General features: G+C 37.0%; 1 protein-coding gene across 4 annotated transcripts in view; it reads right to left on the reverse strand.

Annotated features, from left to right (window-relative positions):
- The window catches only part of USP48 (ubiquitin specific peptidase 48), an 86,546-nt gene that overhangs the window by 53,876 nt on the left and 16,893 nt on the right, over window positions 1-15,777 (reverse strand). For all 4 annotated transcript variants that reach the window (XM_063104562.1, XM_063104561.1, XM_063104560.1 and 1 more), the window contains exons 2-6: window positions 6,798-6,918; window positions 5,640-5,796; window positions 2,879-3,006; window positions 2,420-2,544; window positions 1,805-1,913 (exon numbers count right to left, since the gene is read on the reverse strand). In XM_063104562.1, the coding sequence (XP_062960632.1) occupies window positions 1,805-1,913; window positions 2,420-2,544; window positions 2,879-3,006; window positions 5,640-5,796; window positions 6,798-6,918 (640 nt within the window). The remainder of the gene's footprint in view (window positions 1-1,804; window positions 1,914-2,419; window positions 2,545-2,878; window positions 3,007-5,639; window positions 5,797-6,797; window positions 6,919-15,777) is intronic.

Genomic DNA, 15,777 nt, shown 5'->3' on the forward strand with positions numbered 1-15,777 from the left:
AGTAGTTTCTTTTTTAAATTTTCTTTTCCATTAGCTTTTTTGACACAGATTATTGTAACTAATACTAAACTGGTAGTAGCCCTTTCTTCATGTGGCTTCCAGGATACCACACCCACCTATTTTCCTCCTAATTCAATGGCCATTCCTCCACAGCATCCTTTGCCAGCTCCTCCTATCTCCCTGATCCCTTAATGTTTGAATGTTCCAGCATTCAGTCCTTGGTCCTGGTCTCTCTCTCACTCCCTTGGTGATTTTATCTGGCCCCAACATCTCCACTTGAACTACACCTCTCAAATGTAATATGCTCAAAACCAAACCCCTAATTCTCCTTTCAACCCTGCTCCTCCCACAGCCCCAATTCCCTCTCCTCCCCACCAATCTCAGTTACAGCCACTCCATTCTTTCACTTGATCAGGCCAAAAACCTTCATAATACTTGACATCTCTCTTTCTCTCAATATCCAGTCCACAGATTCTATCAGTTCCTCTTTGACAACATACCTAAAAGCTAAACACTACTTTTATCACCTCTTCCGCTAACCGTTTGGTCCAAGCCATCCTGCATGACTGTTTGCCCTTGCCCCACCTCCAGCCTATCCTCAAGACGACACCACAGTTATCACGTTAAAACTGATTTTTATCATTCCTATGCTTACAACCCCCAGTGGCATCTCAGCCTCACTCAGAGTAAAAGTCAGACTCCTGACGAGGTCTGGCAGGCCCTATCTGATGTGGGCCTTGGCTCCTTCACAGCCCCTTCCCATCTTCCAGCATCCACCCTTCGCTCTTCACTTCAGCCGCACTGACCTCTCCTGCTGTTCCTCAGGCCACCAGGCTCTACACTTGCCATTTCATCTGCCCAGAACATTCTTCTCTCTGAATCGTGCATGGCCCACTTCTTCACTTTCAATAGTTTTATTTCACATTGCAACCAACCTCACCCTTCACCCCTACCACATTCCCTGGTCCCCTTCCCTGCTTTATTTTTCTCCATAGCACTTATTACAGTTGACACACTATATATTTTACTTATATTTATTTTACTCTCCCTTCCTGGTACCCATACCACTACACTATAAGCTCCATAAAGCTTAATTTTGTCTGTTTCGTTCATTATTGTTATCCCCAACAGCTGAAAAAGTGCCTGACACACAGTAGCACTCAATAAATGTTCAGCTGAATGAATTTAACAAACGACTACTTCCAGCAGGCTAACAGATGTGCTAGAGGAGTAGGAAAAGCACAACAATATTTTAAGATAGGAAGCTGTATAATAAGCTTATCTATTATGCTATGTATCTGTTCATGCTTAGTAACAAAAGTTTCTCCTGAGCAGTTTTCCACTCAGAACAAAAGGGAGCCACTCCCATATTGCCACATAAATCTAAATATACAGAAAGTAGAAATACAGAGTGGAGGGATTGAAGAATGACCATATTGTTGTAAAAACACATTTGCATTAAGCACATTCTAGTCCTCATTACATGAAAAGGTAAATTAGCTTTATGGTAACAGAGCTTAGATGTTCTTAAATGCCCCATTACCCCCAATCAACGCAATAATATAAATTTTCACACATATATAACTTCACAAATAAAGTAACTTGAAATAGCCAAAAATTAAGATGCAGCCTGCTTCAGTATTTTATAATTTATAAAGTTTCTTCTAGATCATTACATAAACACAGACATTTCTTAGGTAGAAAAAGGTGGAATAATGGATCTATCCATTAAGTAAAAATACCATTCAGAATAGCATTTAACTGTTAATAAGCAGAAACAATATATACACCAAAATTTGAATACCTTCAAAAACTCCGAGATACAATCTGTTAACTGTTTATGGCCTTGGATATTTAACTCCAGTTCATAAAACTTTGATAAAAGCTTTGACTCTCTGCCACACTGATTGCAACTATAATAAAATAGAGTGACAAAATTAAGATCAGAGTGGGAAAAGCAATAAAATTCTACTGTATTACATCCTAGGAAGATGGAAAGAAATTTTTATAACCTTAATTAGTTTTCTTTCACAGAAATTATTTATACTATGTATATTAAAAATTAAATAAAAACAGAAGTGACTGGTGAGGCCATGTATTTTATGACTGGAAAATTAAGATACTTTACATTTACTTTTAGTATTCTAGCCAGCTCCAATCTTATTCTTTCAGCTCATAACACACAGCCATAAAGCAAATGACAAGAGCTCAACTGGACAGTTTCTAATACCTGGTTGGGTTCAACTGCAATTATCAAGTCAGTTGTTTACATGTTCCCATGGAACAGTATTACTATAAACATTTCAGATCCCATGATAACCCACTAATGCTATAACTTGGAACTGAACTGAAAACTAGATAACACATGAACAACTGTCTTAGAATAAAATGTACCATGGAAAAGTTGAAATAGACTTACACGGTTACATAAGCATATTCCCCACAGAACTGCTGTTGGACAATGTTCCGCACATCTGGATTCTTTTGTTTAGACAAAGTATCTTCCAGTAGAGACATAAAGAGCTTTGAAAATTCTTGGGCATCCTACAAGTTTGGATTAATAAAAAGAAAAATTGTACCTTGCTTTTCAACTTCTAATACAAACAGTAATAAATTAAATATTCCAGAAACTAAACGTACTTTCAACCTAGCCCTTTTGAACAAGGACTACAGTTATGTTGAACCAGTATGTGGCCACATATGAATTTCCACAAATGGAATCAAGTACAATGTATAATATACCGAACAGTAAACAAAAGCTCAAATTCGAAACAGGAAAACTTTAATTTTTAAAAGGCATTCTACTTCATCTCTCTCTATAAACATTCACACTTGGGTACCTTTGAATATTTAAAAAAAAAAAAAAAGAAGTTCCTACCTGCTGTTGCCCTGTGTCTAAGCCCAAGGCTTTAACAAATCCCGATGGATCAATGTATCGCCTATTACTATTTTGCAACAAGGCAAACAAGTACTGAAGATGCTCACAAATTGTTTGAGGCTCATAATCTATTAAAATAAAAATATAAGTTTGTTTTTTATAAGTTGCCATTTTTCTTTTTAAAAAATGCTACTTCTTCAAATGAGGACATAATTAAACACCCTTATATCCAAACTATACTAATGTTTTACCATCATTTTAAAACTTCGAAAGAAACAAAATTAGCAACCACAGCTTTTGAAAGGAAAGAGGCAGCCAGGGCTGTCTATATACACTCTGTAAAGGCAAGAGGCTGTACAGGCATTACATCAACAATAGCAATTATGACTGGTTTCCATAGTGTCAAATAACACTGACACATCCATTCCAGTAATAAAAACTATAAACGATATTTACCATTAGCATAAGATGGCCACATACTTTCAAATAATCCCATTAATGTGGACATGCCACAAATAGAGCAAGTGATGGGAATCTAAAGCATAGCAATTCACACTTGCATGAAGAATACAAAATCCTAGAATTTTAGAGCTTCAAGTTTTAATGAGTTGGGGGAGGGCATGAAAACAGAAAGCATGGACTTCAAGAGCCCTAAAAGACCTGACTCTTATCTTCTACATCAGTTATTAATTTATTGCTTCTCTACTCTAAGTCCACCCTTCTTTGCCTGCTCAATTATAAAAGAGATGAGCTTCTCCTTCACCAGTTATGGAATGGTTAAGTTGGAGGACACTGGAGGATTGAGTTGGGCTTCCTGCTAGGCAGTTTTTTCCAGGGCTCCAGGTTCCTGCAGCTAAGAGTGGCCAGCAGCTTTCCTCAGCACCTCTTCTGATAGCTTTGCAGTACAGTGCCTCCTGTGAGACATTTCCTCTTGAATGACTACCCTGTGAATGACCTTCTGGACACCTTTCTCAGGTGACTTTGTAGGGAGTTCTAGGGCCCAGCACTTCCTTGTGGACAGTTTCCAGAAGGAATCCCCAGCGAAGCATCATTTCAACAGCTCTTCAGCCATTCAGTGAGTCTCAGCAGTGCTCTGTCCAAAAAGGTTTGGATCTCAGGCTTGCACTGGAGGGGTGATAGACTCTGCCCTGGGTTCTCTCTTTCAGCCCTATGGGTAGTCTGCTCCCTGTTCTGCTATTCCCTGTATCCTTTAAAATCTTCTTTCACTCTTACTAACCAATTCCCCATTACTATAATTGCCTGTTAATAATTCTCTATATGAAACTTTCCCTGTTCAAATTATTGTGTAGCTTGTTTCCTAATTGAACTTTAAATGTTTATCTCCTTACTATCAATTATGACTTCCAGCAAGTCAATATATCATTTGTAAAATAAAAATAAAATCTTTATTGGAGTTTTGCAGGCTGTTAAAAGCCACTTAAGTCTGTATTTACTCCAACTCTCTCACTTTACAGTTTGGAATACTCTATAGCAAAATTTTAAATAACTCAAACCCTGATGGTTTCCTTATCTGTAAATAAGGGAGTGGTTGAGCAAGAAATAAAATTCAGACCCCATAATTTCTAACACAAACTCCACTCCACTGTATTGTACCTATCTATCAAGATTAGCATAGGAAGTGTGAACTCATGCTAGAGAATATGGTACAAGACTTTGGTAAAATGCTGTGGATTGAATGTCCCCCCAAAATTCATTGAAGCTTGACCCCCCGCCCCCGTAACAGTGTTAAGAGGGTGGGAAATCCAATTATGGTATTTGAAAGGTGGGGCCTTTAAGAGGTGATTGGATCTTGAGGACTGTGCCCTCGTGAGTGGATTAATCCATTCATAGAGTAATGGATTATCAGGGAGTGGTTCTGATGGCTTTATAAGAAAGCAAGTGAGAATGTTAACTCCTTTGCTCATGCCATTCTTGCCATGTGATACGCTGGTTGCCACAGGGCTTTGCAGAGTTCCCACCTGGAAGAAGGCCCTCACCAGAGGTGTCCCCTAGAACACGGACTTCCCAGTTTCTTTATAAATTATCCAGTTTCAGGGGCTGCCCTGTGGCTCACTTGGGAGAGTGTGGTGCTGATAACACCAAGGCCACGGGTTCGGATCCCATATAGGGATGGCTGGTTAGCTCACTGGGTGAGAGTGGTGCTGACAACACCAAGTCAAGGGTTAAGATCCCCTTACCAGTCATCTTTTTTAAAAAAAAAAAAAAGAAAAAGAAACAGTTTGAAACTGATTCTGTCTGAATTCACAATGAAGGTAGTAGTATATTAGTGACAGATTCTGCCATGGTTAATGAATTTAAACTTAATTTTGGAGAATATCATTTAAGTCACTGTATTTGGGAATCAGGCCAAAAGACTGTGGTTACCTTGAAACATTTATTAAGCTTCTCAAACTAGGTAAAAGAGTAACCTTTTCTGCCTTATTGACTGATTTTTATCAATTACCAGAAATTAATGACTACAGTCACGGAGTATTACATAGAGAAATTGTAGCTGCAAGCTATATAAATATAATCAAATGCATTTCCTTCATTTGAATATTAGCCATTTTGGTACATAAATGATAAATACACAGGAAAAAAAGAACTATTTTGAATCCTGACTATGTTTATAAAAGACCTAGCACCGTGCCTGTACATATTGAGCATCCTTCCTTTTTGGTTGGTTCAGAAGTGATCCAGCCAGCAATATGCTCAGAAGTGAGCTCTTTCCCCCTCCGATACCTCCCCCATCCCCACTAACCTTTCTCTTCTTGAATACCATCACCCATCATGTAGTCACTACAGGTGCTTGAACATAAGTACAGTGCCTGCCGGAGCTCCAAGTTGAGAAACCACACTTGAAGAAATGTGTTGACATAACAAGTGGCTCCAAGGTTAGTCAGGCCCACAAATGAGTTCTACAAAAATACAAAATTTACAATTACAAAATCAATTTCCCTTTAAACAAAATTTTTCTAAGAACCATTATTTTTAAATTTTCCGATTAAAAATTTGTAAGTCTGTCCCAATCAACATGGTATAACCACCTTAAGTCTCTCTTGGCTGGAGGTGGGGCATAATTTTCATGAAAACCCCATTTTGGGTTGACCACAGGAATGGAAAAGACTTCGGACAGCATCACTGCTCATCGCTAGCATATCGTCTTCTCCAGCCACTTAAATCTAAAATTAGAACAGTAGATTCTAGAAAAGATCAGTTTTGAACATGTGTATATAGGTTTTTCATTTGCTTTATTCCTAAACTGCCAGAATTCAGTAGAATGACAAAGTAAAACTTCTAAAAAGGTTCCCTTTACATTCTAGAAATTTGGGAGGTTGGGGGTAAGAACTGCTTGCAACTTTTGCCAAAGATAAGGTTGAGAATTCCTGAACTTACAAAGAATCATTTTTTTAATAACAAAATATACATAGCTAACTATTTCGTGAATGCCAGGTTTTACGGTTAGAAAATATTAATGTGTTTTTTAAAAAAGTGATCTGTAATATATATTTTATACATATATATATATATATATATATATATATATATATATAAAACAAGCTAGAAAACAAAGTTATCTCATTATGGAAGCTTATTCCCTTGAATGACTTCCTACTTTAAAGAGACTTTTTAAAAAGAGTTCAAAATAAAGCATACAATGTTAAAGCAAACAGAGTCAGCATTCAAACTAAAACTATTATTTAAAGGTATACTGGATTATATAGCTACCTGTTTTAAATCATGCCATTTAAGAAGTGATCCAATTCAAGTAGCTTAGAGTCTTAAGTCCCACTACTTATTTTAAAGCTGCATAGGTTACCTGAAATCAGTAGTGGTTTCTGATCACAGGCACAAAACAAAAGCAAAAATAAACACCAGGAATACAATACAGCAATCACTTAGAAAATGATTGGTTTACCTTTTTTCTCCTTTCACAGTTGGGATCATCGATGTTATGAAAACTATTTTCATCTATTTCTCCTAACCAAATATGCTCACCAATCCCAACCAAGCAATTCGGATTTCCTTTGCAGTTCCGTCTATGAAAAAATAATTATTATTTAATTTTAAAATACCATAGTTTCATAAGAGACATGCAAATTAAAGTTACAGTGAGATACCATTTCTCATCTGCTTCTCATCTATAAGATGAGCAAAAGCATGAAAATACAACAAGACACAGTTTGTGAGGCTGTGGAGAAACAGGTATGCATATACTGCTGATGGGAATGCACATCGATAGGACTTTTATGGAGGAGGATTTTGCAATCTCTAACAAAACTACATATATGGCTACCTTTTGACCTAGTAATCTCTTTTCTAAGAATTCGCCCTGAAGATACACCTCCAACAACACAAAAGCACATGCATTAGGATAATTCATTATAGCACTGTTTGTAATTGCAAAATACTAGAAACAACCTCAATGCCCAAACAGAGAGGATACGGTACATTCACATAATGGAGCACTAGGTAACTGTAAAACAAAAAACATATGAAGAAGATATCTCTATGAACTGATGTAGAGTAATTTCCAGGATACATTATTAAGTAAAAAAAAGCAAAGTGCAAAAAAGTACCTATAGCATTTTTGTGTAAGAAAGATGGGGACAAAAAATATACATGTATCTGCTTATTTGAGCAAAAAGAAACCCAAAAAGGACAAACCAGAGACTAATGAAATTGGTTTTCTACAGAGCATAAGTCGGAATATGGTAAAAAAGGAACGATGTGTGAAACTTTTCTGAATATACCTTTTCATATGTTGCTGAATTTGGGGACATGTTAATGCTTCTCACGAAACACACACAAGAATAAATCAACTAGGATGGGAGGAACCCTAAATTCAACAAACAGAAACAAAACATTTCAATTGAATAAAATATCTACGTGGGGGGGGCAGGGGAGACACTAACCCAAATAATTTTAAAAATCTATTAATTAGCAAACTCATTTAGTAATTTCCTCAGGTTAACGACAAAATAATACCAATAATTAGTAGGCTTCCTTTTCATAGAGACATGGGTTAACAATTCTAAAACACAGACCTTGATTTTCTAAATATTCTCTTCTAAAACAACCTGGGCTCCTTGGAGAAATGGCTGATTCCAGGGCCAGGTCAGGGATATTACAAGATAAACCCAGAACATCTTACTGTGTCCCAAAAGTAGAAACGTACTCAAATAATGATGGGGACATGTTAAAAAGACAGTCAGCGCCAGCTGGCAAAATCTGCCAACAAAATTTGAGTAACAAAACAAATAGCGAAGGGCCAGCTCATGGCTCACTTGGGCAAGTGTGGTGCTGATAACACCAAGGCCATGGATTTGGATCCCTATATAGGAATGGCCGGTTAGCTCACTTGGGTGAACGTGGTGCTGACAACACCAAGTCAAGGGTTAAGATCCCCTTACTGGTCATCTTAAAAAAAAAAAAAAAACCCCAAATAGCGATAGAATTATAATCTACCAAAATAAATAGCAATAGGATTATAACCTACTCAATAAAGAATCCATGACCTCATAGTGAGATAGATGGGTGAATGGAAGAAAAATCTCTCCCTTATAGAAAAAAGCCAACTATCAAAGTGGAAGTAATGATAGAATTAGAAATCTGGCATCTATCAGATTAATAAAAAAAATCAGGCAAGAATAATTAACGGATGCTAGTGCAGGCAAATTGGAGAAGTAGCAATACTTACGATATCTCAAAGTGTCTCAGCACAAGTTTATTAATTACCAAGGGAAAAAATAGTAACTTTCAGTGGCCACCTGGCAGGCACCACCTTAAACAAAGTGATCAAAATTAATGTGGCCAGTAAATGGATTTAATTGACAGCAGACACCTCCTGGTATAATGCACTAAGAACACAGCATTACTTCTGTAGTGTTCTGGCCAAAATCACATAACCTAAATCTAATCGTGAGGAAACATCAGACAAACCCAACTTGAATAACTTTCTACAAAATAAGTGTCCTGTACTTTTCAAAAATGTCAATGTCGCGAAATACAAATTGAAATCATAACCATTCCAGATTAAAGGAGACTGAAGAGATATGACAACTGAATGCAACAAATGAGCTTCAGTTTTCTTTGGCTATAAAGGACATTATTAGGACAGTATGTTCTGCATATTTCTAAAGGTTACCCATTAAAAGTTTTACTGGTAACAGTAAAAGACTAGAAACTTCATAAATGCTCAGAGGCATTTATAGGAAATTGATAAAATAAATTATAATATAACTAACTAAACAATGGAAACTACTGCAGTCAGAAAAAAAATGGAGAAAGCCTTCTATTTTGTGCTATGTAACAATATTGGGGGCTGGCCAGTTAGCTCATTCAGTAGAATGTAGTGCTGACAACACCAAGATCATGGGTTCAGATCCCTGTACTGGCCAGCCTCCAAAAATAAACCCCAAAAGATACGCAAAAAGATCATTAGTTGAAAAACGTAAGATACTTGGGAGAGTGTGGTGCTGATAACACCAAGGCCACAGGTTCGGATCCCTATATAGGGATGGCCGATTAGCTCACTTGGGAGAGCATGGTGCTGACAACACCAAGTCAAGGGTTAAGATCCCCTTACCAGTCATCTTTAAAAAAAAAAAAAAAAAAAGTAAGACACAAAATAGTGCACATAGTGTTACCATTTTTTGCTTACAAGCAGGGTAATACATCTGTTTGTTCAGATAGAAGGATACACTGGAAACTGCAAACAACCACCCCTAAGGTTACCTATGTACTTACCAGCTGCAGGACAGGAGTGAAAGACTTTCTGTGCTCCCCACCCCCATCACTTTGTAAACCTTGCAAACTTTGAACAATGGAATGTGCTACATATTCAAAAAACAATAACTGTTTTAATGATCTGTTTAAATGTGTCAGCTTCCTGGCTTTTAAAAAATAAAAAAAAAAAGTTTGGCCAATTTAAGAGCAGTTTTGTCAGCTTTATGTCAAAGCCAGTTGGAAGATAACTTACCAAAAAAATAAAAGTAGGGATGAGGGGTGGGGGAATCTAAACGGAGGTTTATTTTGTTTTTGTGCCTATAACTTTAATGGGAAAGGACTACTACAAGGGAGTTACAATACTAAGAGGAAAAAAAATACTTTCTGTGTAAAAGAGAGTTAAGTTTTTTCTTCTATCAAGAGAAATAAAGAAACAATAGAACTAATTTAGAGACTGAGGAAAGTAACTTAAAATCCTTCTTGGAATAGTGGCAAGGCTATACTATAATATGAAGATTCTTCTTTGTTTGTTTATCAGGACATAGTTGATTGTATATATCTGTGGGGTACAGCATTGAGTATCAATACCAGTGAGCAATATGTGATGTTCAAATCAGGATAATTAGTATATTCATCAGTATACAACGTAATAGATTTTCATGGCCCTTTACCAATTCCTCCCTGTCCTCCTTTCCCACCCCTGGCAACCTCAGTTCTGTTCTCTTCTCTTAAAAAGTTCAATGTATTATTGTGATTGTTCTAACTTTTCCCCCCTTTTATTTATTTATTTATTTAGTTAGTTTTATTAGCTCCCAGATATAAGTGAGGGCACACAGTACTGGATGATTCTTTTAAAAGAAAATTACAGCTAGCAGCATTGGGCAACAGTCTCTGGGAGCTAGGAAGAGACAGTAGCTAGAGTGAAAATATACCTCTAAGACAAAATAAGTAGGTACTTATTTTGTTAACTCTTTCCAATCTGCTTTTCAGAGGTATAATATCTAGTCTCGTTTATTTACTTTCTCTTCTTGAACGGGAAGCTGGTAAGACATTTTCACAAGATTTGGTTGGGAAGATAGGCATTCCCATGGGTCAAACACACACATCATTCTTAGAAAAACAGTTCCAGTGGAACCATTCAGATTTTAATCTCCCGTTCCTGACAGCAAAAAAAAAAAAAAAAAAATTAATTAATTAAAAAAAAAATATATATATATATATATAAAATGAACAAAAGGCAAGCTCTCCCTGTCCTCACCCTAAAAATTACAATAGGACATTCAAAAGCTAACATCAGAGGTTGGGAGCAATTTGTATTATTCAGCTCTAGAATATTGGCATTGTTCTTTTAAACATAATTTCTTAAATTAATTGCTAGCTGGGGATTATAGACTAAGTCTTCAATCAGCTAGACCACCATCATGGTAAGGTGAGATGAAGCTGTGATAAAGCACCAGTCTCACATACAACTAGCTTCTGGGTCCCTATAGCCACACTTCAGGTGGAAACCAAAGAACCAATGGTGGTAGGACCAGGTAGATGATATAAATGAGTCACACTGGCTAGGGTATTTACACATTAAACAGATGTGTCCTTGCATGGTAAATAAGTGTTCCTGTTTCATATTTCTTGAATCAGCTTCCTTGATCTGTTTTTACAGTCTGATAGAAACAAGTACACAGAAATATTTTTCTGCTATAAAAAAATTGGTACAAACCACAAGGTTTGATATGACATGCTAAGCAGACATCTACTGAGATTTTAGGCCAGAGAAATACCTTGGCAGCAGTATAAAAGAAAGACCAAAGCAAAAGGCCTAAAACAAAACTAACAACTTTTATAGTGGAAATGAGGTCTTAAAAAAACAATTAAGGCTGGCTGGTTGGCTTAGTTGGTTAGAGCACAGCCTGATAACACCGAGATCATGGGTTCAGATCCCCCCCGCTGGCCAACTGCCAAAACAACAACAATTAAGTGGCAATGGGACTGGGGGTAAGCTGAATTTGAGCATATCAATGAGATGAAATCAATAGAACTTTGGGACCAATTAGATGGGGTAGACATGAAGGGAAAAAAGTCTGAAGTAATGTCCAAATTGTAAGGAAAGAATTTTCGACAAATCAAAAATTATCTGTCTGCGGAATGGAAAAGCAGTAGGCTAGGTATCTTAGAGGTGTGAACAGATCCCCAAGGACCCATCATTTAAGGATATGCCTTCCAGCACAACGAACAGAAAATGTGTAATCAATGACTTCATAGTTGCTGTGCAGTTCAAAGAAGATTCATTCTTCAAATGGGAAAGGGGTAGGAATCTCACTCTCTCTGAGTGGTCATTAAAGAGTTACTGCTTTGTTTTTCTTCCTCATCACCTCTTAGTTTCTTAGCTCTTAGGACATCATTCCACACAGACAGTCCAGGGAGAAATCAATGAAGGCAACATGCCCACCCACTTTACTGCTTCTAGTGAAGATACTCGACTATACTAAGATTTTGCCTAGTGCACAGAGCACATGTTTTCTGAAAAGTAATGTGACAATACATATAAAGACTTCTACTGGTCTTCACACCCTCTGCCCTAGAACCATTATTTTTAAGAATGTACACAAACAGATATCAACAAACATTTTCAAAGATAATCATCACAGTATTGTTTATAACAGAAAATTGCTAGAACAAGCTAGTGCTTTTTATTACATTAAAAGGTTTTATTAGAGTCCACAATTCTAAAGAACTGTGACAATTTACAGTGCCAGTTATCTTTTTTCTGACACATTCAATACAATTTTCCAAGCTGCAAATTGGGAGAAGTTTGCATACTGTTAACAACTTCTGTAGTTACCCCATTTCACTCCATCCAGCAACAATAGAATACACATTCTTTACAAATGAACATGAAACATTTGTCAAGATACATCATATTCTGCGACATTAAACAAATCCCAGCAAATTTAAGAGAACCGAAATCGTAGCAGATATGCTCTCTGATCATAACAGAATTAAGCTAAAAATCAATAAGAGAAAGATGCGTGGAATATCCCCAAATATTTGGAAATTAAACAACACTCTTCTAAATAACCCGCGAGTCAAAGAAAAAATCATAAGGTGCCTTACTTCTTGCAGGCTGCTATAACAAAATACCTTAGACTGGGGGAATTTATAAGAGAAATTTATCACTCACAGGAGACTGGGGAGTCCAAGACCAAGGCACCAGCAGATTCAGTGTCTGGTGAGGGCTGATTCCTCAAAGATGCTGTCTTCTACAAGGGTACTTCAACATGTTCATGGAAAGATGTGTATTGTCTTTTTTGTTTTTGTTTGTTGACAGCTTGAAGGTACAGGGATTGAACCCCTGACCTTGGTGTCATCAGGACCATGCTCTAACCAACTGAGTTAAACAGCCAGCCCTGTATTATCTCTTAATCCTATTTTTCCATGAACTTTATGAAGTATCCTTGTATGTGTCCTCTCATGCCTGAAGGGGCAAGCAAGCTCCCTCAAACCTCTTTTATAAAGGCACTAATCCCATTAATGAGGGCAGAGCCCTTGTAATCTAATTGCCTCCCAGAGGCCCCACCTCTTAATCCCTACTATATTAGGGATTAAGCGGAGAAGGCATGTAGGTGAGTGGAAACACCAATATTCAAACCATAGCACAAAAGAAATTAGAAAAAATTTTGAACTCAATAAAATATAATTTGTGCAAATAACCTGATAAAAAATGGGCAAAGAACTTGAACCAAATTTTGCCAAAGACGCACAAAAGGCCATGAAAAGATGCTCAACACCACTAATCATCAGGGAAATACAAATCAAAACCTCACACCTATTATTACAGCCACTATTTAAAAACAGAAAATAACAAGTGTTGGCAAGGATGTGAAGAAACTTAAACCCTTATGCACTGTTGATGGGACTGTAAAATGGCACAGCTGCTGTGGAAAACTATGGAGGGTCCTTGAAAAATTAAAATTACAACTATCACATAATCCAGCAATCCCACTTCTGGGTATATATCCAAAAGAATTAAAAACAGCATCTCAAAAAGATATTTGCACACTCATGTTCACTGCAGTGTTATTCATAATAGCCAAGAAATGGAAGCAATCTAAATGTCTATCTACAGATGAGCAGATAAATAAAATACGGCATATGCATACAATAGGATATTACTCAGCCTTTAAAAATGAAATCTTGTCATATGCTATAACATGGATGAACCTTGAGGACATTATGCCAAGTGAAAAAAGTCAGTCACAAAAAGACAAATACTGCATGATTCCACTTAAATGAAGTATCTAAAGTAATCAAACTCATAGAAACAGAAAGCAGAATGGTGGCGGCCAGGGGGTAGGGGAAGGGGGAAAGGGGGAGTTGTTGTTCAATGGGTATAGAATTTCAGTAATGTGAGATGAAAATGTTCTAGAGATATGTTGCACAACCATGTGCACACAATTAACAATGGTGGGCTGGCGGGGTGCTCAATGGTTAGAGTGCAGCCTTGTAACACCAAGGTCCCCGGTTTGGATCCCCTTACCAACGAGCCACCAAAAAAAAACAAACAAACCCCAGCAATAGTGTTCTGTATACTTAAAAATTGTTAAGGGGGTAAATTTATGTTTTTAACAATCTTTTAAAAAATCACAGCTAACGAATGAAATACTGCCATTTGCAACAACATGGATGGACCTTGAGAGAATTATATTAAGTGAAACGAGTCAGGCACAGAAAGAGAAATGCCACATGTTCTCACTTATTGGTGGGAGCTAAAAATTAATATATAATTCACACACACACACACCAAAAAAAAAAAAAAAAAAAAAAAAACGGGGTGGGGGAGAAGATATAACAACCACAATTACTTGAAGTTGATACGACAAGCAAACAGAAAGGACAATGTTGGAGGGGAGGGAGGGAGGGAGGAGGGAAGGAGGTTTTGGTGATGGGCTACAATAATCAGCCACAATGTATATCGACAAAATAAAATTTAAAAATAAATAAATAAATAAATAAATAAATCACAGCTAATGTGAAGGCCAGAAAAAAAAAAATTTGTGGGATGCAGCTAAATCAGTGCCTACAGGGAAATTTATAGCATTAAGTTTATATAAGAAAACAAAAAGGGCTTAAACTATATTTACCCTGGTTTTCAGAGTCATCACAAATTCCAGGGACACTAAACCACTGACAGACACTTTTTTAAAATGGTAGGCAAGCCAAAACTGTAAATGCCAAACACACACACACACACACACACACACACACACACGCACACACACACACACGCACACCACCTCCTCTAGTAACTCTGAGGTAAGATTCTGGCATTGTGTAATTAATTCATTAGTATGATAAGGGTGTTAAATTAACAATTTATTGCCAGAATACTACCCTCTTTAAAGTTATCCCATTCAGCACTTATTTAAAATAATTCTCTCTAAAACAGTGTTCCCTTAAGAAAAAAAAAAACCTACTCATATATAAAACCATTAGTTGCATCACACCATTAACAAGGTTCTTTTCCCCTCACCTACTAAGCACTTTACTGGCTCTTAGCCAATGAGAACAAGCAGAGCAGACTGTACTGTATCCCCTAACCACCACACTGCCAACACATCCTTTCTTGCTTAATGGGCTATACCAGGCATCACTGATTGTCTGGAGTTATTGCAGGTAATTCTTAAATAGATCAAAGATCTAAACTGAGAGTTTTGCTCCAGTGCTCAGGGCTTTGCTACAAGTGGGTATTTTGCCAAAGTAGACCAATCTGACTTCCCTGAGAATCTCTTTATTAGATTTGGAGATAAATATCTAGTTACAATTTATAAATAGTTCAATTTATTACAAAAAAATCAAAGAAAACTTAACCCAAACTAAACAAGTTAGCCAAATAGCACTAAAATTGATTCAATAATACTGTCTGAACTGTCCTTCCAAAACTTCACATTATGTCTGGAACTCCAAGTATCACCACCTTGTCAGAGTGACAGTTGCTCAGGATTAGCTAGGTCCACTAAGTTCAGGTATTCTTTTCCAAGCCAGTCTCCTCCAATTAAGAACATTCTTTACACTCTACCATTTTGTTTCACTACCACAGATAAGCTGGACTCTTAACAGATGTCAAGAGGAAAAGAGGAATTCGGAGGGCTTCCTTCCCTTTGACAAGTAGGGGA

The sequence above is a fragment of the Cynocephalus volans genome, chromosome 8, assembly GCF_027409185.1.
Source record: "Cynocephalus volans isolate mCynVol1 chromosome 8, mCynVol1.pri, whole genome shotgun sequence".
Taxonomy (NCBI): domain Eukaryota; kingdom Metazoa; phylum Chordata; class Mammalia; order Dermoptera; family Cynocephalidae; genus Cynocephalus; species Cynocephalus volans.